Here is a 25674-nt window from a genome sequence, read left to right as displayed (position 1 = left end):
TACCCTAGTAAAACTGACTATCCTACCGATCCTCGACTTCGGCGATGTCATCTACAAAATAGCTTCCAATACTCTACTCAGCAAACTGGATGCAGTTTATCACAGTGCCATTCGTTTTGTTACTAAAGCACCTTATACGACCCACCACTGCGACCTGTATGCCCTAGTCGGCTGGCCCTCGCTACATGTTCGTCGTCAGACCCACTGGCTCCAGGTCATCTACAAGGCTATGCTAGGTAAAGTGCCGCCTTATCTCAGTTCACTGGTCACGATGGCTACACCCACCCGCAACACGCGCTCCAGCAGGTGTATCTCACTGATCATCCCTAAAGCCAAAACCTCATTTGGACGCCTTTCCTTCCAGTTCTCTGCTGCCTGCGACTGGAACGAATTGCAAAAATCTCTGAAGTTGGAGACTTTTATCTCCCTCAACAACTTTAAAAATCTGCTATCCGAGCAGCTAACCGATCGCTGCAGCTGTACATAGTCCATCTGTAAACTACCCACCCAATTTACCTACCTCACCCCCCATACTGCCTTTATTTATTTACTTTTCTGCTCTTTTGCACACCAGTATCTCTTCTTGCACATGATCATCTGATGATTTATCACTCCAGTGTTAATCTGCTAAATTGTAATTATTCGATTTATTGCCTACCTCATGCCTTTTGCACACATTGTATATAGATTCTCTTTTTTTTCTACCATGTTATTGACTTGTTTATTGTTTACTCCATGTGTAACTCTGTGTTGTCTGTTCACACTGCTATGCTTTATCTTGGCCAGGTCGCAGTTGCAAATGAAAACTTGTTCTCAACTAGCCTACCTGGTTAAATAAAGGTGAAATAAAATAAAAATAAAAATAAAAAATAAAAGAATTGTGTGTGTGCTTCACACCTACGTGAGTCACTGTACAGATAAAGTTTAGGCTTGGTGTTTTTACTTTACAGTAATGTTGTTTTGTAAATTTAGTCAACTGTAATTCTGTGTGTCTTACAACAATATGTCCCTTTATTTGATTCACCACAGAGCGGAGGATGTAGAGGATTTGGATGATGACATTTGGGAGCCACCCCTCTCCAGTAAGCGCCCCCGCCGATCAAGGTCTTCACCCCCCCGCTGCTATGTCAATCACCCCGTCTGATGGTTCTACATCCACTTTCATAGACCTCTTGAAAATGAAAATAGGGTCTGTGGCACCATTCGTCCTAACAGAATCTGCTTTTTGTGAAATGGAAGGACACTAGTGAAGTAACCACTCACCACACAGCATAAGGCATTCAATAACAACCATGTCTGTCAAGGATGGTGAAAAAGGAAGAATGTCCCCATTCCTGTTTCTGTGAAGGACTACAATGCCAGCATGGGGGGTGTCGACCTATCTGATGCTCTGATAGGCTACTACCAGGTCCCCTCCACTTTGCGGACAGTAAAATAGTTTCTTTCTCCACAAGCAGATGGCCAAAGCAAAAAGGTCAATCCTCTCTCTACCAGTTGGCCTTCCAAGTGCAGCTGGTGTTGGAAACGGCTGAATTGGGGGCCCAAAGCAACCTCACAACCATCACAAGACCCCCCACTCAAGGTGAGCGCCACTATCCAACACACATGCCAAAAGACAAAAGGAGGAACTGCAAGCATTGCACAAAACACAGGAGGGGGGGGGGGGGGGGGGGTGAAATGCAACGGTGTAACTTAAATCTAACCTTCTACACCTGGGATGTAAAACGAACACCATTTGTACAAAGTTCCGCTTATTTCTATTTTTGCACCTTTTTTAGTGAAGGACACGTGTGTAACCGTGTGTGACATTTTATATTTAAAAAATTATGTACAGTACCAGTCAAAGGTTTGGACACCTACTCATTCAAGGGTTTTTCTTCTTTTTTTTCCTACATTGTAATAATAGTAAATAATAGTGAAGACATCAAAACTATAAAATAACATGTAGTAACCAAAAAAGTGTTAAATCCAAATATATTGTATATTTGAGAATCTTCAAAGTAGCCACCCTTTGCCTTGATGATAGCTTTGCACACTCTTAGCATTCTCTCAACCAGCTTCACCTTGAATGTTTTTCCAACAGTCTTGAAGGAGTTCCCACATATGCTGAACACATCTCAATTGGGTTCAGGTCAGGTGATTGTGGAGGCCAGGTCATGTGATGCAGAACTCCATCACTCTCCTTCTTGGTCAAATAGCCCTTACACAGCCTGGAGGTGTGTTGGGTCATTGTCCTGTTGAAAAACAAATGATAGTCCCACTAAGCGCAAACCAGATGGGATGGCGTATCGCTGCAGAATGCTGTGGTAGCCATACTGGTTACGTGTGCCTTGAATTCTAAATAAATCACTGACAGTGTCACCAGAAAAGCACCCTCACACCACCTCCTCCATGCTTCACGGTGGGAACCACACTTGCGGAGATAATCCGTTCACAAACTCTGCATCTCACAAAGACACGGCAGTTGGAACCAAAAATCTCAAATTTGGACTCATCAGACCAAAGGACAGATTTCCACCGGTCTAATGTCTGTTGCTCAAGTTTCTTTGCCCAAGTTTCTTTGTCTCTTTTTATTGGTGTTCTTTAGTAGTGGTTTATTTGCAGCAACTAGACAATGAAGGACTAATTCATGTAGTCTCCTCTGAACAGTTGATTTTGAGATGTGTCTGTTACTTCAACTCTGAAGCATTTATTTGGGCTGCAATTTCTGAGGCTGGTAACGCTAATGAACTTCTCCTCTGCAGCAGAGGTAACTCTGGGTCTTCCTTTCCTGTGGCGGTACTCATGAGAGCCAGCTTCATCATAGCGCTTGATGGTTTTTGCAACTGCACTTGAAGAAACTTTCAAAGTTCTTGACATTTTCCGCATTGACTGACCTTCATGTCTTAAAGTAATGACGGACTGTCTTTTCTCTTTGCTTATTTGAGCTGTTCTTGCCATAATATGGACTTGGTCTTTTACCAAATAGCCCCATCTTCTGTATACCACCCCTACCTTGTCACAACACAACTGATTGGCTCAAAGGCATTAAGGAAAGAAATTCCACAAATTGACTTAACAATGCACACCTGTTAATTGAATACCAAGAGTGTGCAAAGCTGTCATCAAGGCAAAGGGTGGCTACTTTGAAGAATCTCAAATATATTTTGATTTGTTTAACACCCTTTTGGTTACTACATGATTCCATATGTGCTATTTCATAGTTTTGATGTCTCACTATTATTCTACAATGTAGAAAATAGTAAAAATAAAGAAAACCCTGGAATGAGTAGGTGTGTCCAAACTTTTGACTGGTACTGTATATCTGTTGCTTTTATATTGTTTTTGTAAATAGTTCATGTGTATGTAGGACCAATACATTGGATATGCCTAGACTAAACATTCAGGCACTTTGGAAAGGTTGAAATAACACTTGGATGTCCCCCGACACCACCACAAATGTTTGAGTGAGGTTGGTGTTGTAGAAATTTAGTTTTTATAGTGAACAATAACATTTAGGCACATCCAGTGTGCAAAAACAGTGCAATTACCACATTCTGACACTTTGGAGAGGTTGAAAGGACACTTGAATGTACACTGGATACCCAAAAACACCACCACAATGTTTGAGTGAGGTTGATATGGTAGAAATTGTGTTTTTATACTGAACAAATAGCATTTAGGGATTGCAAATGTGTTATAGCACTGGAATTATCTAATATACAGACATATGCCACTTTGGAGAGGTTTAGGGACACTTGGAAACGTCCCGTCACCACACCTGACACCACTTACTAAAACATCTACCCATTTCTAGTTGTTAGGTCTATCAATCCCATTTTTTTCTGATATTGTTCACATGTTGTGGAAGCCATCTGATGCGTGTCCAGCTCTGGGAATCCATAATTCACTTATAGCTTGTCAATGAAAGATTACTTCCAAAATACATTTTAAAAAACTTACATTTTGTGTGGGCTTAATCTTGTGTATTCTGAACTATGTAACTCCTATATATATTCTGATCATTTTGTCACGCCCTGACCTTAGAGCCTTTTTTATTCTCTATTTGGTTAGGTCAGTGTGTGACTTGGGTGGGCAAATCTATGCTTCTATTTCTTTGTTGGCCTAGTATGGTTCCCAATCAGAGGCAGCTGTTTATCGTTGTCTCTGATTGGGGATCATACTTAGGCAGCCCTTTTTCCCACCTTCAGTTGTGGGATCTTGTTTTTGTACAGTTACTGTGTAGCCTGCAGAACGTTATGTTCGTTTATCCTTTTGTTGTTTTTTTGGTGTTCATCAAATAAAGAAAGATGTACGCCTACCACGCTGCACCTTGGTCTCATTCCAACAATGGACATAACACATTTCCTCATAATATCCCAGATGTCTTCTTTCCAAATATACATGAATAGCAGTTACTTTCGAGTATGTCTATTTAGGCAGAAATCTACATTTTGACATTATATTTAAGATGTTAAAGGAGAGGAGAACAAAGCGGTATGATGACACAGTGGGAGACGGTTGTGACCTCAGAGTGACTGTGTGATAGAGGTCGACCGATTAATCGGCATGGCCGATTTCAAGTTGTCATAACAATTGGTAATCGGCATTTTTGGACGCCGATTATGGACGATTGCACTCCACGAGGAGACTGCGTGGCAGGCTGACCACCTGTTACCTTGGCTCCTTGCTGCACTCGCGTAAGTTACTAGCTAGCATTAAACTTATCTTATGAAAAACAAATCAAACATAAATCACTAGTTAACTACACATGGTGTTCTGTTATAATCTCCACCCGGCACAGCCAGAAGAGGACTGGCCACCCCTCATAGCCTGGTTCCTCTCTAGGTTTCTTCCTAGGTTTTGGCCTTTCTAGGGAGTTTTTCCTAGCCACCGTGCTTCTACACCTGCATTGCTTGCTGTTTGGGGTTTTAGGCTGGGTTTCTGTACAGCACTTCGAGATATTAGCTGATGTACGAAGGGCTATATAAAATAAACTTGATTTGACATGGTTAATGATATTACTAGTTTAACTAGCTTGTCCTGCGTTGCAAATAATCAATGCGGTGCCTGTTAATTTATCATCGAATCACAGCCTACTTCGCCAAAAGGTTGATGATTTAACAAGCGCATTCGCAAAAAAAGCAATGTCGTTGCACCAATGTACCTAACCATAAACATCAATGCCTTTCTTAAAATCAATACACAAGTATATATTTTTTAAGCTGCATATTTAGTTAAAAGAAATTCATTCATGTTAGCAGGCAATATTAACTAGGGAAATTGTCACTTCTCTTGCGTTCAGCGCAAGCAGAGTCAAGGTATATGCAGCAGTTTGGGCCGCCTGGCTCGTTGCGAACTGTGTGAAGACCATTTCTTCCTAACAAAGACTGTAATTAATTTGCCAGATTTTTACATAATTATGAAATAACATTGAAGGTTGTGCAATATTTAGACTTATGGATGCCACCCGTTCGATAAAATACAGAACGGTTCGGTATTTCACTGAAAGAATAAACGTTTTGTTTTCGAAATGATAGTTTCCGGATTTGACCATATTAATGACCGAAGGCTCGTATTTCTGTGTGTTTATTATATTATAATTAAGTATATGATTTGATATTTGATAGAGCAGTCTGACTGAGCGGTGGTAGGCAGCAGCAGGCTCGTAAGCATTCCTTCATACAGCACTTTCCTGCGTTTGCCAGCAGCTCTTCGCAATGCTTGAAGCACAGCGCTGTTTATGATTTCAAGCCTATCAACTCCCGAGATTAAGCTGGCAATAATATAGTGCCTATAAGAACATCCAATAGTCAAAGGTATAGGAAATACAAATGGTATAGAGAGAAATAGTCCTATAATAACTACAACCTAAAACTTCTTAACTGGGAATATTGAAGACTCATGTTAAAAAGCTTTCATATGTTCTCATGTTCTGAGCAAGGAACTTAAACGTTAGCATTTTTTACATGGCACATATTGCACTTTTACTTTCCAACACTGTGTTTTTGCATTATTTAAACCAAATTGAACATGTTTCATTATTTATTTGAGACTAAATTGATTTTATTTATGTATTATATTAAGTTAAAATAAAAGTGTTCATTCAGTATTGTTGTAATTGTCATCAATACAAATATATATATATAAAAATCGGTATCTGCTTTTTTTGGTCCTCCAATAATCGGTATCGGCATTGAAAAATCATAATCGGTCGACCTCTACTGTGTGAGAGAATTGATGAGTTTGTGGCCCACTGAATTTATAAGCTTGTGTCCCACTGAGTTTTACACAACACTTGGCCTCTGGTGAAACTAGGAACAAACATTCAACAGTGCCCTCTTACGATGAAGAAGACTTCTCTTACGAGGTAGGCAGGTAGATATGAGCCTGTGTAACAGATATACCTGCAGATGTCTGGTCTGCCTCATTCCAGTCCATTTCATCTTCAGACACTACAGGCCATGACAATCCCTCAGGTTTTAACATGTCAGCACACATGCATGCCGTGAATAAACACATTCAACTACACACACCCCTAATGACTTGAGCTCACGCAAATTTCAGAATTAGTAGCCAGACACAGTAAATGTGATAATCACAGTAATTACATCAATTAAAGCCAAAGATCCTGTGTACAGACCAGAGTACTTCCCTGTCGTTCTCTAATTAAAAACACTTAAAGGTCAGGAGTGTTCCCCACATCCCTGCCAGGCAGCACCACAGCAAAGAGCTTAGCTAGTGATAAGCACCAGATAAAAGCCCATTAAAAAGAATGGAGGAGAACGAAGGAGAATGTGAAAAATTCAGTCAGACTTGCTAGGGCACGCACATTTCAGCAAGGCGCAGCTATACAGGTCACACAATCACTCAGGAGCTCAACATTTACATTACTAGACCAGCAGGGAGAACTTTCCAGACTGTCAGGAGACACTATGCCCTCAAGGACAAGTGTTAAGTTTCCATGCTTTACAGATATCCTATGGCAAGCTGTTTTAGAAAAACATTCAGGAAAAAAAACACTTAATTATTAGTAATATTAAAACAAACACTGCTTGATCATAATTTAATGTAAGTTTATTGTAGGTCTATGTGTAGTACAACACAGATATGTAATACACGGTGGTAGATACACTAAAACGGAGGTCTAGGGGTATCTAAGACAAGCAGAATAAACTGATTTGTGACCATTGCTCCACCATGCACAATGCCTGCAGTAGCCAGTATTCTCAGTAACCTGCAACGGGTGTAGAAGCAGCAGCACAGTGGGAATGCTGGGTGGCGAGGTTCCACTGGGCAGGTCTCTCTCTGTGTGCACATGTACATGCTGCTTATCACTACCTCATGCCTTGAGGGCATGAAAAGAACTGTGCGTTCTGGGATGGAAAAACAATTACCCCAGTAACCACCTTGACTTTAAGTGACCATTTTGTCAGAGTGGGATTGACATAAACTAAAGCTGCATTGCTCTATTTCTCTAGCATGCCATGCATGAAGTCGTGCAATAAAAATATGTTTATCTTTTTAGATTAAAGTACCACCACAATGTCCATTGAAGACTCACAACTTCCAATAATGCAATCATCATGAAACTCGTTTGTGGACTGGAGTTTTAAATACATTTCCTGCCGTGACAGTAGTGTGTGAGAAGAAAGTGTAACGTATCTGTGTTACATTACAATAAATGCTGTATGATTTCATAAATAATAACGGTTGTTGAACGCCACGAGGCGTGGCCAGGTAATGATTAAACTAAGCATTATATTCAATGATTGATGAAATCCAACCCCAACACATCATACAGATAGGACTAGAGGGCATGCATGCTGGCACTGTATAGACACAATCTGATCTCCTCAAAATCAGGGTGTGCTGACTAATATTCCCAAATATTAAAATGTAAATGTTATTACATGCTTCTCCATACTATATTATTAGGATTCCTATTAGCTACTGCTAAAGCAGAAACTATTCTTCTTGGGGTCCACAGTCCATACAAAACATAAAACACAACATAATACAGAACATTAATAGACAAGAACAGCTCAAGGACAGAACTACATACATTTAAAATAAGAATAAAAGCTTTCATACACTTATGCCTTAACATTCCGTGCATCATGTACTCAATCATCATCAACATTAACGGCTATACTGCAGCCATTTTTTCCCCCCACACATTTTTTCCTGTACATTCTCTACTGCTACAATTGCTTTCTCTAAACTGTCCTGGAAATTATTACATCACAATTCCAGTGTTCAGTAAGTCACACGGTACAATAACAGCAACAATCCTGGTTCTTGTACCTTCAACAGTCTGAAACCAATTCTATCAACAGACATGAACGTTGAGTCTAATACCGCGTTCAAAACAACTGGGAAGTTGGAAATCTCCTGCTTCGGGCTTCAGTGCATTCAAGAAAACTGGGAACCTTGAAAAAATATAAATAAAAAAGAGCTCCGACTGGGGAAATTAATTTTGAATGGTCATCCAACTCGGAATTCTAAATCGAGAACTCAAGCCTCTTTCTAGAGCTCCGACTTTCCGATCACCGACGTCATGATTCAATCTCGTTTTTTTCCTGAGTTCCCAGTTGTCTTGCCAGCACCATAACATTCAAGTCTAAGATCCTCAACTTCGCACAAACAGACACTGCCAGAATCATTTATTTACCATCCGTGTCCTTGGTCCTTCCATCTGATGTCAATACTATGCATAATCATGTGATGCATAGATGCTATTGAATGTAAACAACACATGAAAACAAAAACAGAAATGCAATAATCACGTGGAGTTCCACCAAAGTTGTTAATTCAACTTTTTCCCATTCATATGTATTGTTATATTGTATATCAGGCAGGCAGAAAAATCCTACAAGCCAACCTGAACTCAGGGGTAGACGTAACATAGTAAATATAAATACGGAACACTCCAATTAGTACGGTATGTTACGTATCATATGTATTCATTTATGGATGTCCACCATCCACTTCATATATGTTACGAATTGCAATTCGTACAATATGTTCTGAATTTTGCAAAACAAATGTTGCAAATTCCAATATGTTGTGGCTAATGTTAGCTAGGTGGCTAATACTAACGTTAGCTAGAGGTTAGGGTTAGGGGTTAAATTTAGGGTTAAGGAATAAGGGTTAAAGTTAGAAGGTTATGGTTAGCTAACGTGCTAAGCAGTTGCAACGTAGCTAAAAAGTAGTAAGTAGTTGCAAAGTTGCTAACTAGATAAAATGCTAAAGTTGTCCGTGTTGAGATTCAAACACGCAACCTTTGGGATACGCCCGACCAACCACCGTACTTTGTTTTTTTGGCTAAGTAACCTTCTATCTTATGTAACCATACCAAACCATACCAGAAATGATTTCACCTTTATTTAACCAGGTAGGCTAGTTGAGAACAAGTTCTCATTTACAACTGCGACCTGGCCAAGATAAAGCAAAGCAGTGTGACACAGACAACAACACAGAGTTACACATGGAATAAATAATAAACAAGCCAATAACACAATAAACAAGTCAATGACACAGTAGAAAATAAAAAGAAAGTCTATATGCAGTGTGTGCAAAAGGCATGAGGAGGTAGGCAATAAATAGGCCATGGGAGCGAATAATTACAATTTAGCAGATTAACACTGGAGTGATAAATGAGCAGATGATGATGTGCAAGTAGAGATACTGGTGTGCAAAAGAGCAAAAAGTAAATAAAAACAGTATGGGATGAGGTAGGTAGAGAAACAGGTTATGATCAATGACATCAAAAGCTGCACTGAAGCCTAACAGCTCCCACAATCTTCTTACGATCAATTTCTTTCCGCCAATCATCAGTCATTTGTGTCAGTGACGAGCATGTTGAGTACCCTTCCCTATATGCATGCTGAAAGTGTGCTGTTAATTTGTTTTCTGTGAAATAACTTTGTATTTGATCAAATCACAATTTTTTCCAAAAGTTTGCTTAGCATTTGTAACAGCCTGATTGGTCAGCTGTTTGAACCTTTAAAGGGTGCTCTGCTATCCAACCTCTTCTCTCCAACCTTGGCCAACAGCCCCGCCCCCCCCGCTGCTACTCGCCCAAGCCTCCCCAGCTTGTCCTTTACCCAAATCCAGATAGCAGATGTTCTGAAAGAGCTGGAAAACCTGGACCCATACAAATCAGCTGGGCTTGACAATCTGGACCCCCTATTTCTGAAACTGTCCGCCGCCATTGTCGCACCCCCTATTACCAGCCTGTTCAACCTCTCCTTCGTATCATCTGAGATCCCCAAGGATTGGAAAGCTGCCGCGGTCATCCCCCTCTTCAAAGGGGGAGACACCCTGGACCCAAACTGTTACAGACCTATATCCATCCTGCCCTGCCTATCTAAGGTCTTCGAAAGCCAAGTCAACAAACAGATCACTGACCATCTCGAATCCCACCGTACCTTCTCCGCTGTGCAATCCGGTTTCCGAGCCGGTCACGGATGCACCTCAGCCACGCTCAAGGTACTAAACGACATCATAACCGCCATCGATAAAAGACATTACTGTGCAGCCGTCTTCATCGACCTGGCCAAGGCTTTCGACTCTGTCAATCACCATATTCTTATCGGCAGACTCAGTAGCCTCGGTTTTTCTAATGACTGCCTTGCCTGGTTCACCAACTACTTTGCAGACAGAGTTCAGTGTGTCAAATCGGAGGGCATGTTGTCCGGTCCTCTGGCAGTCTCTATGGGGGTACCACAGGGTTCAATTCTCGGGCCGACTCTTTTCTCTGTATACATCAATGATGTTGCTCTTGCTGCGGGCGATTCCCTGATCCACCTCTACGCAGACGACACCATTCTATATACTTCCGGCCCTTCCTTGGACACTGTGCTATCTAACCTCCAAACGAGCTTCAATGCCATACAACACTCCTTCCGTGGCCTCCAACTGCTCTTAAACGCTAGTAAAACCAAATGCATGCTTTTCAACCGTTCGCTGCCTGCACCCGCACGCCCGACTAGCATCACCACCCTGGACGGTTCCGACCTAGAATATGTGGACATCTATAAGTACCTAGGTGTCTGGCTAGACTGCAAACTCTCCTTCCAGACTCATATCAAACATCTCCAATCCAAAATCAAATCAAGAATCGGCTTTCTATTCCGCAACAAAGCCTCCTTCACTCACGCCGCCAAACTTACCCTAGTAAAACTGACTATCCTGCCGATCCTCGACTTCGGCGATGTCATCTACAAAATAGCTTCCAACACTCTACTCAGCAAACTGGATGCAGTTTATCACAGTGCCATTCGTTTTGTTACTAAAGCACCTTATACGACCCACCACTGCGACCTGTATGCCCTAGTCGGCTGGCCCTCGCTACATGTTCGTCGTCAGACCCACTGGCTCCAGGTCATCTACAAGGCTATGCTAGGTAAAGTGCCGCCTTATCTCAGTTCACTGGTCACGATGGCTACACCCACCCGCAGCACGCGCTCCAGCAGGTGTATCTCACTGATCATCCCTAAAGCTAAAACCTCATTTGGACGCCTTTCCTTCCAGTTCTCTGCTGCCTGCGACTGGAACGAATTGCAAAAATCTCTGAAGTTGGAGACTTTTATCTCCCTCAACAACTTTAAAAATCTGCTATCCGAGCAGCTAACCGATCGCTGCAGCTGTACATAGTCCATCTGTAAACTACCCACCCAATTTACCTACCTCACCCCCCATACTGCTTTTATTTATTTACTTTTCTGCTCTTTTGCACACCAGTACCAATATCTCTTCTTGCACATGATCATCTGATGATTTATCACTCCAGTGTTAATCTGCTAAATTGTAATTATTCGATTTATTGCCTACCTCATGCCTTTTGCACACATTGTATATAGATTCTCTTTTTTTCTACCATGTTATTGACTTGTTTATTGTTTACTCCATGTGTAACTCTGTGTTGTCTGTTCACACTGCTATGCTTTATCTTGGCCAGGTCGCAGTTGCAAATGAGAACTTGTTCTCAACTAGCCTACCTGGTTAAATAAAGGTGAAATAAAAAATAAAATAAATAAAAAATTCTGTGGTTGCGGAATGACATTTTCTTCCCTCCATGTCTGAGGGCACACACCATCTTCTAAGCTGAAATTGAAGATGTGGCAAACAGGAGTCACAATTTATTCCGCTACCAACCTCAGTAATCCCCTCTTCCACACCCACTTTGTGTAACTCCAAACTACAATGCTTGTCTTTCATTATTTGGTCCATTATGCATGAATATGAAGGCTCAGCATTTGTTGTTTGCATGTCATACCTAAGTCTGCTAATCTAGTCAACAAAAAAGTTATTAAAGACGTTGGCAATATCAAAAGGTTATGTTATGAACAATCCATCTGCCTCGAAGGATGGAGCCAAGTTTTCATTTTTGCCTAGAATTTTATTTTAAGTACTTCAAAGCTTTTTTACTATCATTCTTTATATAATGTATCTTTGTTCCATAGTAGAATTTAGTTTCTTCTTCTTTTTGTTTAGTTACGTGATTTCTCAATTTACTATATGTTTCCCAGTCCGCGGTGTTGTCAGACTTATTTGCTATTCCCTTTGCCTCATCCCTCTCAGCCATAGTTTTTAATTAATAATTTATCCATGGGGATTTGGCAGTTCTAACAGTCAGTTTCTTGATGGGCGCGTGCCTATCAGTAACCGGAAGAAGCAACGTCAGACCAACAAATATTTTTCACATCTTCGACATAGGAATCATTGCAAAACCTCTTGTATTATTATCTATACACAATTTTAGGGGCAGTCTTTGGAACTTTGTTCTTTCTGGATATGGCTATTTTATTATGATCACTACATCCGATGGGTTTGAATAGTGTTTTAGAGCTGATTTCGGCAACATTAGTAAAGATGTGATCAATAAACATGGATGATTTAGTTCCTTTTCTGTTTTTAAATACCCTGGTAAGTTGACTGATGACTGATGAACCAGATTGTAGGAATTGGTTACAGTTTGAAGCATCTTTTTTTAGTGGGCAGCTTGATGACAACCAGTTAATATTTGCAGTAGGTCACCCAGAAAATATATCTCTGTTGATATCACATACATTATCCAACTTTTCACACATTGTCCAAATACTGACTTTTAGGACTTGGTGGTCTATAGCAATTTCCTACGACAACAGGCTTTAGGTGAGGCAGATGAACCTGTAGCCATATTACTTCCACATTATCTGACATGAGATCCTCTCTCAGGCTAAAAGGAATACGACTCTGGACATACATGGCAACACCTCCTCCATTTGCATTTCTATCTGTCCTATATATTCTACAACCATGTATAGCTACTATTGCATCATCAAAGGAATTATCTAAGTGTGTTTCAGAGATGGCCAGAAAATGAATGTTTTTTGATGTTAATAAGTTATCAAATCTCATGAACCTTATTTCTCAGGCTACATATGTTAATATGGGCTAATAATTTTTTTTTTTAAGTGTTGGTTTCTCCCACAGCAAGTCAAAATTGTCACAAAAGGAGACATTTCTGTCTTTGCCGTTCCTCTTCAGGAACTCATTTAGGGCAGCGAGGCGGCTGTACCGTTATGAACCCCTTCTATAGCACAGCAGGGGGCCAGAGATGACAGTTCTCTTCCCTGTGCAAACAAGGGTGTTCAAGAGAATGTTGTAGTCCTTCAGTTCCTCAGATTTTCAAAAGCGAATGTCGTTAAATCCAACATGAGTGACAATAGTGCCAATATTAGAGTAGTTGGCTAGAACTGTGGGCAGGAGAGAGTTGATGTCTTGGACACGGGCTCCTGGGTGACAGTGGACCATGGTCGGCCCACAGACCGCAGGCAGGCCAAAGTCTCTCACTATCGAGCTGTCCACGACGGTGGTTATGATGGAATCCAATGGGGATTTTCCTTGGGCAGGAGGAGTTGTGCTTTGAATCATGCCAGCCTGACTCACCGCACATGTACCAGTAGCAGCTGATGGCGTCGGAATCTTCGGGGAGATGGAGGAGGGCCCAAGACCTTGATTCCTTTGGTCAGCAACCGGCTGAGCTGTGGATCGTGCCGCTGGACGGCTGTTGGTGTACTCCCAGGATCAGAGCTGACTCCCAGGGCCAGTACGTCCGCTTCCAGTGGGGCAAAGCTGTTTAATAGCTGGATCTGATCTTCTAGGATATATGGAGGCCGACCAGACTACCTCCCACCCGACTTCCTTTGCCTTGCCAGTGTCCAGTCTCCCTCTGGCCACGGAGTTGAGCTTACCATCTGTCCAGTGGATTGGAGCAGGTCAGTACTGCCTGACTCATTGACCCCTCGGCTGTAGGAGGCATTCAGAACGGACATTCTGTGTGCATGGGCTGCATCAAAGTACTTAAAAAGCACATCTTGTTTTTCCCGCAGCTGAGCTAGCAGCCGGAGAATCTCCTCCCTAAGCTGCTTGATGATGATAAATTCTTTGTCTGTTCCAAATGTAAGTTAATTTATCAGTTTTACCTTATTTTCCTCCTCTTGCGCAGATATCATCTCGCACCTAGCCTATTTGAGCCCAGACGTAGACACATAACACTGGTGTTTTGACTCTAGCACTGCTAGCGTTATCTTGCTCTGGGAGCATGATGGCTAACTGCTAACTATTGTGTTTTTTTAGCAGGAATCCGGGATACAAACTTTCGGTCCCAGCCGAACAAGCTAACTGCGTTGCGGAATCCTTAGCTATCAGAACTTCTAATGGTTAAAGATGTTGTTGTTGTTATGATTCAAAACTATTTAATGAAAACTATTTCATAAAAACAGACTGAGTGTAGACATTGAAAGTCATAAATGAAATACTGTACAGCATTCCTCTGTAAAATTATAATACTGCAGGGCATGGCCGTGGTGTGGCGAAATCTGTGCAATCTTTAGAAGGACAAATCGCTGAGAACATTTGACCTTCCCTCTTTTTCTTAAACAAACACACACACACACACCACAGTCACACACACGTACAAAGGGACACCATTCCCTGGGCTCTAAGGAAAAGTGTGTATAGTGCTGAGGAATGCATGGAATCTCTATAAAGTCTACAGATCAAAAGTCTACAGATCAATAATCCAGGTGACCTTCTACAGGTGCCAGGTTAACAGCAGCACCATATAACTCTGGCATCTCCTCAGTCTCCTTATGCCCCTCTCACTCAGCTTAGTGTGAGCCTGGATGTCCCACTATAGAGAACACAGGATATGAGAGACTACAGCAGCATTAGGCCAGCTAACAGCTTGGCTTGACTAGGTTACTTACAGGATCAACTGGGCCAAAAGCACTGCAGGCAAATAACACACTGTAGAAGTGCTGAGACACACGCAGGTGAAGCATGCAGGGCACACAGGTAAATCACACAGACAGCAACCACCCAAAGGGTCAGTAGCCTATGTAATTGTGTGTCCCAGGCCCATGTGAGTCATTGTCCTGGTTATCACAGGTCATCACGGGAGGATGTGTCAACACAGTTACTGGGCCAGTGTGTTTCCCCACATCACTATGGAGGGTCCAGGAGCACACCGTTATCTCTGCTAGCTACTGTGCACTCAAACATGATGTCTGGGTCAAACTCCATGGTCCATTTTTACCAATACATTCCCACCAAGAGCAAAGGTGGGGTAAACACTCTTCTGAGGAGGTTGCACTGGACGAAGGATTTGTTTAACAAAAGAAATCCTCAATTTCTCACCGAAAGTTCTGAACAAGAGGCCATATGCCCGTGACAACCTAAAAAAATTCTAAACCAACCACCATAGATCCCCTCTCATTCCCCATCCATTGAGGATATTGTTTCAAGACACACATCAACTGTCTGTCAGACTGAGGTTTATAATATTAGTATTGTTTGGATACACCAACACACACAATCCCCAGCCAGACACTGATCTCTGATAGAAACCTATTTAATCTCATTCATTGTAGGGTGAGGAGGGAGGGATCTATGTGAAGGGAGGTTGGGTCATAAGAAACAGAACCCCTTGTTCCTACTTACTGTAACTGTTTTGGCTGGGGCTTTAATTAACTGGGTGCATACCAACAGCAGCCCTCTGCCCAGGCCAGGCTGAGGTGGGGTGGGTGATGGGCCCCATCCTCTCTGGTATCACTGTGAATCACCATCAGAATGAGCTGGCATTAATTTGAATATGGTTTACCTGCAGGAATTTAAACTTCTGGGGGAGATTGTGAGCTTTTCCAGGAGCATTTCTGTATGTGATGCCTGGTACTATGCCTCTGGATGTTTTCTCATAGAATCGTCAGTTGCTTTCTTATTTGAGCCAGTCACAATGTTGGTAAAAGCAAACTGCCTTTTGGAGTGACTTGCAAGCGCAAACAAAGAACATACCACGTGTTCATGGCTGAGGGCTCAATGCCTTGGCTTGCAAAATAACATCTGGAATATAATGAATATAGAATAATGAATACTTCCTAGTTTATGATGATATATATAACCTGAAGGGAAGCTTTGTGGCCTACCTCTTCATTACGGCTGCATCAGTGGGTAATCCACTCACACAACAGCAATACCCAACCATACTGAATCAATTAAGTGTTTCAAAGGTGAGTAAATGTATCAAATTCACTTCTAATTCTCCTTCACCAGATAGGTAAACATTATATCACATTTCCAGGTGTTACAGTTGTACACCACTGGAGAGCAGAAGTCCATTCAGTTAGTAGCCCCACCTACTGGTAACACCCAAATGGGAACACTACGTGCACTCTGAACTGGATTCAAAGAGATCTGAGGGAAAACGGAGGAAAATCTTCCAGGGGAGGCCTGTGCCCTGCTATGCACAATGTGGGAGGTAGCCCGTGCTGACCTTGGCAGGGGAGAAATAACTTCTCCCCCACTCACAGTTTACATTCGCTCACAGAACTCTTAGCAGCACACCACCTAACATTACGAATAGGCACACCATCTGAGAGCCAGTGTGTATGCACGTGGTGTGTGTGTGTGTGTGTGTGTGTGTGTGTGTGTGTGTGTGTGTGTGTGTGTGTGTGTGTCAAGGCCGGCGTTATAGGCGGGCCTTAGGGGGCCTGACCAGCCCTACCATACCTCCTTGCCAGTCTAAATAAAATATTGATAATTTATTTGACCGAGACGCACGTGGACAGAAAGACGCATCAATCTCAGTTAGAGCATCCAAGCGAGCGAAACAGCGCCACTTTGTCTCAGTATGTGTAGACCATGTATCGGATGCTGTCTGGACCAAAAGAGTATGGCATGTCATACTATTTCTGTCCAGAAAGCATCAGATACATGGACTACATATAGAGGGGCGCTGTTTTGCTCGCTTTGATGCTTTCTCCGGTGATATAATTTCAGCAGAGAGGAAGAGGTGAAGCTAGAGGGCTCACCCTCGCCAAAATCCAATGTAAGCCCAATGCGTTTCTATTAGAATAATATGCAGACTTAAGCTTGTCGCCTGCCTTCCCGCCTTTGGGACAAAGACTCCCATTGTTAGGGAGGAGATATGAGCATCTCATCATTATATACAAATCTCTGGTTTCAGCCTCTTGCGAATTGGAAAGGACATTTGGCAGGTTCACAGGGTACTGTTAGGATGCTGGATTGCCCTAAAGTAAATTGATGTTTTTTTCCAAAATTATACAATTACTCCAGTCTCAACAAAATCATTTGAAATACTTCATCAGGGAGCATGACAGCCACAGAGGATCATTAGCTTCTTTAAAAAAAATAGCTGTGGTTTGTTTAAAATCACAAGTGTGTGTTTGGGAAGCCCGAGTTGCGGTTGTCAGTGAAAAGCGTCTACAATATGTGAGAAAATAATGTGTCTTGAGTATATTTTTAAATGTTGCGTCAAGAAGGGGGAGAGGGTGTGGCGAAGATATGGTGTGTCTCTCTCCAGAATGCATGCATATGTAGGAAAGTCCACCACTAATTTTTTCTTTGCCTCACAAGTCAACAAAGTCAGTTTTTTTTTCTCCATCCATTTTGAATGATAGTTCCTTAGTATTTGAAAAATCTTTCCAACACTCACGGCCTCGGCAATCCCCCAAGCCTCGGTCTGAAAGAGCAAAATATCATGATCTGACGATCCCATATATCCAGTGGAAACATCACAAAAAACAGCTTTCTGTCCCGAGCTCACTGGCGCAGGAAATTTTGAGGGCCCAGAATAGGCTACAATAGGCTAGTTGATACAATGTTACAAGTTTGTTAGTGACATGTTGGGACCCTGTGATTTGATACAATGTTGAACTTCACTAGCAATAGCTCAAGTCAAGACAGAAAGGGAGGCAGACAGGTGGAGAAGAGAGATAAATGTGATTGAAAGAACCAGAATTTATCAGGATATTTTCTACTGTTTTCATTTGTCGGCTTTAGGCCCATGTATTTTACGTATAGGCCTACTGCTGCATTGGCCCATAGTTCTATGCTCTCATTTCTTTAGCCACCAATGGATCACAGTGTATCAATGGGTCCATATGTCAGAAGCTAGTGAGCTCACCATAGTTGAATTTTAACTTTTCGATTTTTATCATTTTACTTCAGATTATTATGATTAACCACGTGACAACGATTTTGAGAAACGAAAACATTATTATTGAAATTAAACTGTTCCATGAAAATGTGCATATCAAAATAATCATAACTGGCAGGCAGATCGGTAGAAATGGTAGGATAAATTGTAAGCTTCCCCAAGCTTGAAACTCACGAGTTGCCTATGGTCTTTACTATTACACCCATTAAAAAATTATGAACGTGCAACCGCGTGCTAATTATTAGAATCAGGTGCACTAGACTAGGAGTAAAAACCTACAGGACCGTAGCTCTCCTGGTCCCGTATCCACAAAGCAACTCAGAGTACAATTTCAACGATTCAATGGAGTTACAGTTCATATAAGGAAATCAGTCAATTGATATAAATTAATTAGGCCCTAATCTATGGATTTCACATGACCAGACAGGGACACAACCATGGATGGGACTGGGAGAGCATAGGCCCACCCATTGGGGAGCCAGGCCCAGACAGTCAGAATGAGTTTTACCCCACAAAAGGGCTTAATCACAGACAGAAATACTCCTCAGTTTCATCAGCTGTCCGGGTGACTGGTCAGACAATGCCCCAGGTGAAGAAACCGGATGTGGAGGTCCTGGACTGGCATGGTTGCACGTACTGCCAAATTCTCAAAAACAATGTTGGAGGCGGCTTATGGTAGAGAAATTAACATTAAATTATCTGGCAACAGCTCTGGTGAACATTCTTGCAATCAGAATGCCAACTGCACACTCCCTCAAAAATGAAGGCATCTGTGGCATTGTGTTGTTTGACAAAACTGCACATTTTAGAGTTGCCTTTTATTGCCCCAGCACAAGGTGCACCTGTGTAATGATCATGCTGTTAAAACAACTTATTGATATGCCACACCTGTCAGGTGGATGGATTATCTTGGCAAAGGAGAAATGCTCACTAACATGGATGTTAACAAACGTGCACAACATTTTAGAGAAATAAGCTTTTTGAGCGTATGGAACATTTTTAGAATCTTTTATTTCAGCTCATGAAACATGGGACCAAGTCTTTATATGTTGCGTTTATTTTTATGTTCAGTATAGATAAATGCAGTGGTTCCTGTGCCATATGCAATTGCTTTGGAGTAATTCAAAGAATGTTTTGATATTTCTATATAATCAATCCATAAATAATATAGACCTACATGCAACAGTATCTTTTGTGCCTTTGACATTGATTTCACAAGGCCCATTTCACATGATATGCCTAAATACTTATAGCCACTAGGCTAATAAATACATTTAATTACCTACAATATGTTATTTCAAGTTATCCCTTTCGAGCACAATATCACGTATTTTAAAAAATGCCTAAATTGGGCATGCCTATATTGGACAACAGAAGGCATCTAGGGCTTATGCTAACTTTGATTGTGTTCGGTGAAAATGATAGACCTTTCAAACATTGTATGCAACATTATCGACAAGTGACTTGATGCCTACTGGGCCAAAGAGATTTAGAGTTGTTAAACAGGAGTGACGAGTATGATATAATGGTAATATTGTCAAAACTCTGATTTTAACAACCAGCAGAATTGGTTAAAAAAATAAGGTTATGTATGTCAACATATTAGGCGATAATTAAGAGAAGGCAAAGTGATCATGTCTGGCGAAAATTATATCAAACGTTTTACCATTGCAACATTTGATGTACAGTCACATTCACTGTGGTTGTCTGAAGCGTGTTAGAGTTCACAGCTGCCGATGCCTCATTGCGATTGGTTATTCCCCATCATTTGCAACGTTAATGAGCATCATCACTATCTTTCCTTTGTGGTACCTCAAACTGTCGTGATTACCAGCTCAGATAAACTTTTATGAGTTGATTTTACTCCTGGCTCAGAGTGTGTCTGGGCAGTGTCTTAACATCTCAATAAAACCTACTCTGAGCTGGGAGTTTTTTTGTTGTCTTAAAACAGGTTTTAACACAGAATTCCTATGACTTTTTTGAGATGCTTTATGGATACGGGCCAAGGTTTATGGAGTAGTGTTGAGTGATTAACCAAAATGTCGGGGGGGCTTTCGGTTAATTAAACAACTAATTAACCGACGTCGGGTCAATTACTTGAAAACCATTTCATTTTTTGTGAGCTTAACGCGACGTTTCTCTAGAGAGAAATCAAATGATTCACAATACATTTTTTGGTCAAGAACTATGTGGGATGCTGGGCTGATTGGAAGTTGTAGTTGTAGGCCAGGGTGGGTACACACAGACCATTTGAGTTATTTTCGACCTAAAATATATATGAGACCTCACGAGAGAGGAAATGTACACAACGACGAGAGGGATAGAGACAGCTCGTGAGGTAGCTCTACCCAATTGATAGTTGTAGTAGTTGGCAATAAGTTGTCTTGAAAGTATGCCTCATCTACTTTGAAGAACTAGCAAAATAATTGTCAGCCAGCTAGCTACTAGCTTAGCTATATAGGATGACTTGTTCAATGGGGAGCACAGAAATAACATTACATGGTTGTCTGGTTGGCTGCTACTGCATGAGCAGGAGATGATGACTAAGGAATGGACAAATAATAAAGCCATCTAATAAAAACTAAGTAATATACACAATTTAAATATTTTCTTAAAGTAAACAAAGAAATGTGAATGAATTATGGTTAATATGTGATAAGCAGAGTGGTAGAAAAAGTACTCAATTGAGTTAAAGTAAAGATACCTTAATTGAAAGTTACTCAAGTAAAAGTCACCCAGTAAAATACTACTTGAGTAAAAGTCTAAAAGTATTTGGTTCTAAATATACTTAAGTATCAAAAGCAAATGTAATTGCTAAGATATACAGTGGGGCAAAAAAGTATTTAGTCAGCCACCAATTGTGCAAGTTCTCCCACTTAAAAAGATGAGAGAGGCCTGTAATTTTCATCATAGGTACACTTCAACTATGACAGACAAAATGACAGACATTTTGACCCCACGGGGTGAGATCTTGCGTGGAGCCCCAGATCGAGGGAGATTATCAGTGGTCTTGTATGTTTTCCATTTCCTAATAATTGCTCCCACAGTTGATTTCTTCAAACCAAGCTGCTTACCTTTTGGAGATTCAGTCTTCCCAGCCTGGTGCAGGTCTACAATTTTGTTTCTGGTGTCCTTTGACAGCTCTTTGGTCTTGGCCATAGTGGAGTTTGGAGTGTGACTGTTTGAGGTTGTGGACAGGTGTCTTTTATTTTTATTTTATTTTATTTATTTAACCTTTATTTAACCAGGTAGGCAAATTGAGAACACGTTCTCATTATATACTGATAACAAGTTCAAACCGGTGCCATTAATACAGGTAACAAGTGGAGGACAGAGGAGCCTCTTAAAGAAGAAGTTACAGGTCTGTGAGAGCCAGAAATCTTGCTTGTTTGTAGGTGACCAAATACTTATTTTCCACCATAATTTGCAAATAAATTCATTAAAAATCCTACAATGTGATTTTCTGGATTTTTTTTCCTCATTTTGTCTGTCATAGTTGAAGTGTACCTATGATGTAAATTACAGGCCTCTCTCATCTTTTTAAGTGGGAGAACTTGCACAATTGGTGGCTGAGTAAATACTTTTTTGCCCCACTGTACTTAAGTATCAAAAGTAAAGTAGGAGTATAAATCATTTCAAATTCCTTCTATTAAGCAAAGCAGACGGCACCATTTTCTTATTTTTAAAATGTATGGATAGCCAGTGTCACACTCCCACACTCATACATAATTTACAAAAGATGCATTTGTGTTTAGTGAGTCCGCCAGATCAGAGACAGAAGGGATGACCATGTGCTGTATTGATAAGTGTGTGAAATGGTAAATTTTCCTGTCCTGCTAAGCATTCAAAATGTAACGAGTACTTTTGGGTGTCAGGTAAAATGTATGGAGTAAAAAGTACATTATTTTCTTCAGGAATGTAGTGAAGTAAAAGTAAAAGTAGTCAAATTTAAATAGTAAATTATAGATACCACTCAAAATTACTTTAATGTACTACTTAAGTACTTTACGCCACTGGATAAGCAGTAATGTATATTCACTACCATCATGGGGCTCTTATTAATTGTTTTATTCTGTGTTACACTATTCAACCCACTGTCAGTGTCAGGAAAAAGGCTGATGATGGCTGAGGAAAGCTCATAACGGATTTCATAAAAATAAAAAACATTTTAATAAACACGATTATTTTTTTCATGATCTAACCGAAGCGACCTCAAAAAGCACTAATCACTCAGCACTATTTTGGAGCAATTAGCCAAGACTACACTAGAACCGACAGATAAACACACATAAAACAGCTCTTACTAAACCGAGCAGTGCTATTGTGCTCTTGCAAGAGCGGAAATAAATGACAATTAACAAATGGGCTCCCAAAGAAAACAAAAATGTTGGCCTGTGTGTGTTTGTGTTTCTGTGTTGTGCTGCTTGCATCATTTAGATTGTAGGTGTGATTTTCCAAACATTACATTTAGCAGGAATGAAAGTCAAGCTGGTACTTACAGTGACTCTTAATCATTGAAAACACCTTACCCAAAAATGTGGCAATACCACGGGATACAGTACACTGATTAAACAAGGAATTACTGATATTGTTCAACATTCTCTCATATATAGTACATATAGCTATGTAAATTTAAATCTCATCGCGGTGCCTCTGAAGAGCGTTCTATGTGAATAAGCTATTAATTTCTCTATGTCTAAATGTGTGTATATTTCTTTATGTCTTAACTTGTGTAAGTTTCTCTTTCTAAACATACATTTCTGTATGTCTTAACGTATGTAAGTGAGCCATATTTCATCCCTTCTGTGAGTCTACGTCAATGTTTGACAGTTTGGAATCTGGACCTGTGCGCAACCTGAACAATGCTGGAGGTTGGTTGGGTATCACAGAACAGGACTGACAAGAGTTCTTCACGGCAAACAATGTCTGGGGAGGTCAAAGGGTAGCTGGCGAGTCAGAAACTGTCCTCCAGAGAGCAAACATGCTTTGGTGTGCAAGACCAAGATATTGAACTGTTTCTGAACACCCAACACCACAATCCAGAGACTAGACTATAGCTACCTAGCCCCACTTGAAATGATATCAATAAACAAACAACCTGGTTCACAAACAGCAAGCTACAGTCTGAGCCATATCCTCTGAACCACATACAGTCTAGAAAGAGAGGTACCAGTAAACATATTTTGATTGCTAAACAATGTTAAAACATAGTCAATCACATAGCGGAGAGTGAGGATCCACATAGGTGGGTTAACGTTTTTCATCATGAATCTTGTTCTGGAGTGGTTACTAGCTGGGACAGCCACAACGTCATAAAAGCCATTTTAAACCTAACCTTAACCACATTGCTAACCATAATCCCTAAATTAAGACCAAAAATCTCATTTTTGTTTTCATACATTTTTACAATATAGCCAATTTTGACTTTGCAGCTGGCCCATCTAGCGGAAATCGCTCAGTTCTTCCTCAAGAACAAGACTCATCCCAATAAACGTCAACCTGCTCCACATAGTGGATAACCTGTTAGGTTGTTCTTACCATGGCTGTGGCCCTGTGGGGAGATCTTACCAGTCTTTGGACCAACTGAATGAAAGTCCTGGATCTGTCCGTTAGCATTGACCTCCTTCTTCTTCTTTCCCTTGAACCAGCTGAAGGCCCGACCCAGGGAGCCCCCACGCTTCTTCCTACGGACCCCTTTGGTTTGCCTCTCATGGGCAAACACCTCCGCCACGTCCTGGGGGATCAGGTCTCCCACAGACTCACGGCCAGACATCCCACCTGGACCTACTCCCTAAGAGAGAGAGAAGGAGAAAAGAGAGGGAGTCAATTATAGAAACATAACCATATTTATGTAACAAAATCCTAGCTCTTCCACTAATTTAGGGAAAACATTTGCATAAATACTTTTCCATTGTCCATTCCAATTGCTACATCAATAGTACACAAGCATTGCACCATTGGTTTAAATCGACTTCAACTCTTTTGATCATGCCCCTCTCTGTGTTAGGGTGTGGGGGAACAGAGCCCAGACCACACAACCAGCGTACTCAGACCCATCTTGCCTGCTTCTCAACCAAACTTCACTGCCTCTGCAAAGAATTGGCACTGCTCCCTTCATTCCTGACCATGTAGTCATAATGCACAGTGCCCCACCCGAAGCCACACACACAGACATCCACACACACACACACACCACACACACACACCAGCACAATACCAGAGAACTAACAGCATCGATCTACAACACTAGCTCACGCTGTCTCTTATTGTCTTTCTTTGGCTCCCTCAACACCCTGACACAATGAGCTCATCGCCCTCCCTCTCTTCCATCCCTCTTCCGCCCTGCCAAACTAGTTTCCTCTAAGGCAGGTATCTCAATACAGCAAGATATGACTCCATCTAAGCTACAGTACATGCAAAGCATATCAGCCAAGTGTCAGTTCTTCAGAGATAATCTGTGTGTTTGAGACATGCAACCAACACATACAAATCCCCAAATTACTGAGTCTTGGCAAGATGCCCCTCTACTGCCATCCATCCCTAATGCCAAAATGTCCAGGAGGAGCCTTTGGCCTCTGCAATCCCTCTCCAAGATGGGTCTCAAAATGATCATAAATGGGCTCTTCTCTAACAGAGCTCCATTATCAAAAGATCCTTTTAAACTATTGAAGGATTTAGGATGAGATGTAGTGTACTGTAACTAAGGCCCTGGTTTGGCTCTAAAACACTAGCTAAATGATTGCAGCAGATGCAGGCTGCCAGACACCCCTCACACTGGTCATAAATTAACCGTTAATCACTCCAATCTCCTAGAGGAATGTCAGCACTCAACCACTGGAATCTCCAAATGCTCTTAAATGGAGGAATATGGGGAACATCATCTCCACCCACCCAGACAGACAGTGACCATCACTGAACTAACACCACAGTACTGCTTGGCTCTGCTATCCCAAGCAGAGCATTTCACAAGGAATGTCAAGAGAGACAAGCTCATATCACATGAATGTCTTAATAGGAAATGGTGGACTTTCCCATGGATGTTCAGTGAAATAATCAAAAGGATGGCTGGAGAAGAGCTCAGGAGTGTAAATTTGTCTAATTTGATTGATCCATGTTTGGTTCAGTCTGGTCACAAGGAACTGACTCACATCACATCATGGTTACCTGATAATAAACCAATGACTTCC

General features: G+C 41.2%; 1 protein-coding gene across 4 annotated transcripts in view; it reads right to left on the bottom strand.

The window, feature by feature from the left end:
* LOC139553682 (NHS-like protein 3) overlaps nt 1-25674 on the bottom strand; it is a 56106-nt gene that overhangs the window by 15755 nt on the left and 14677 nt on the right. For 3 of the 4 annotated variants that reach the window (XM_071366268.1, XM_071366269.1, XM_071366270.1), the window contains one exon: nt 24026-24278. In XM_071366268.1, coding sequence (XP_071222369.1) covers nt 24026-24260 — 235 coding nt within the window. In that variant the 5' untranslated portion in view covers nt 24261-24278. The remainder of the gene's footprint in view (nt 1-24025; nt 24279-25674) is intronic. The other variant, XM_071366271.1, reaches the window with a different exon arrangement.

This window comes from Salvelinus alpinus, chromosome 25 (genome assembly GCF_045679555.1).
Source record: "Salvelinus alpinus chromosome 25, SLU_Salpinus.1, whole genome shotgun sequence".
NCBI lineage: Eukaryota > Metazoa > Chordata > Actinopteri > Salmoniformes > Salmonidae > Salvelinus > Salvelinus alpinus.
This window is presented reverse-complemented; position numbering and strand designations above follow the sequence as displayed.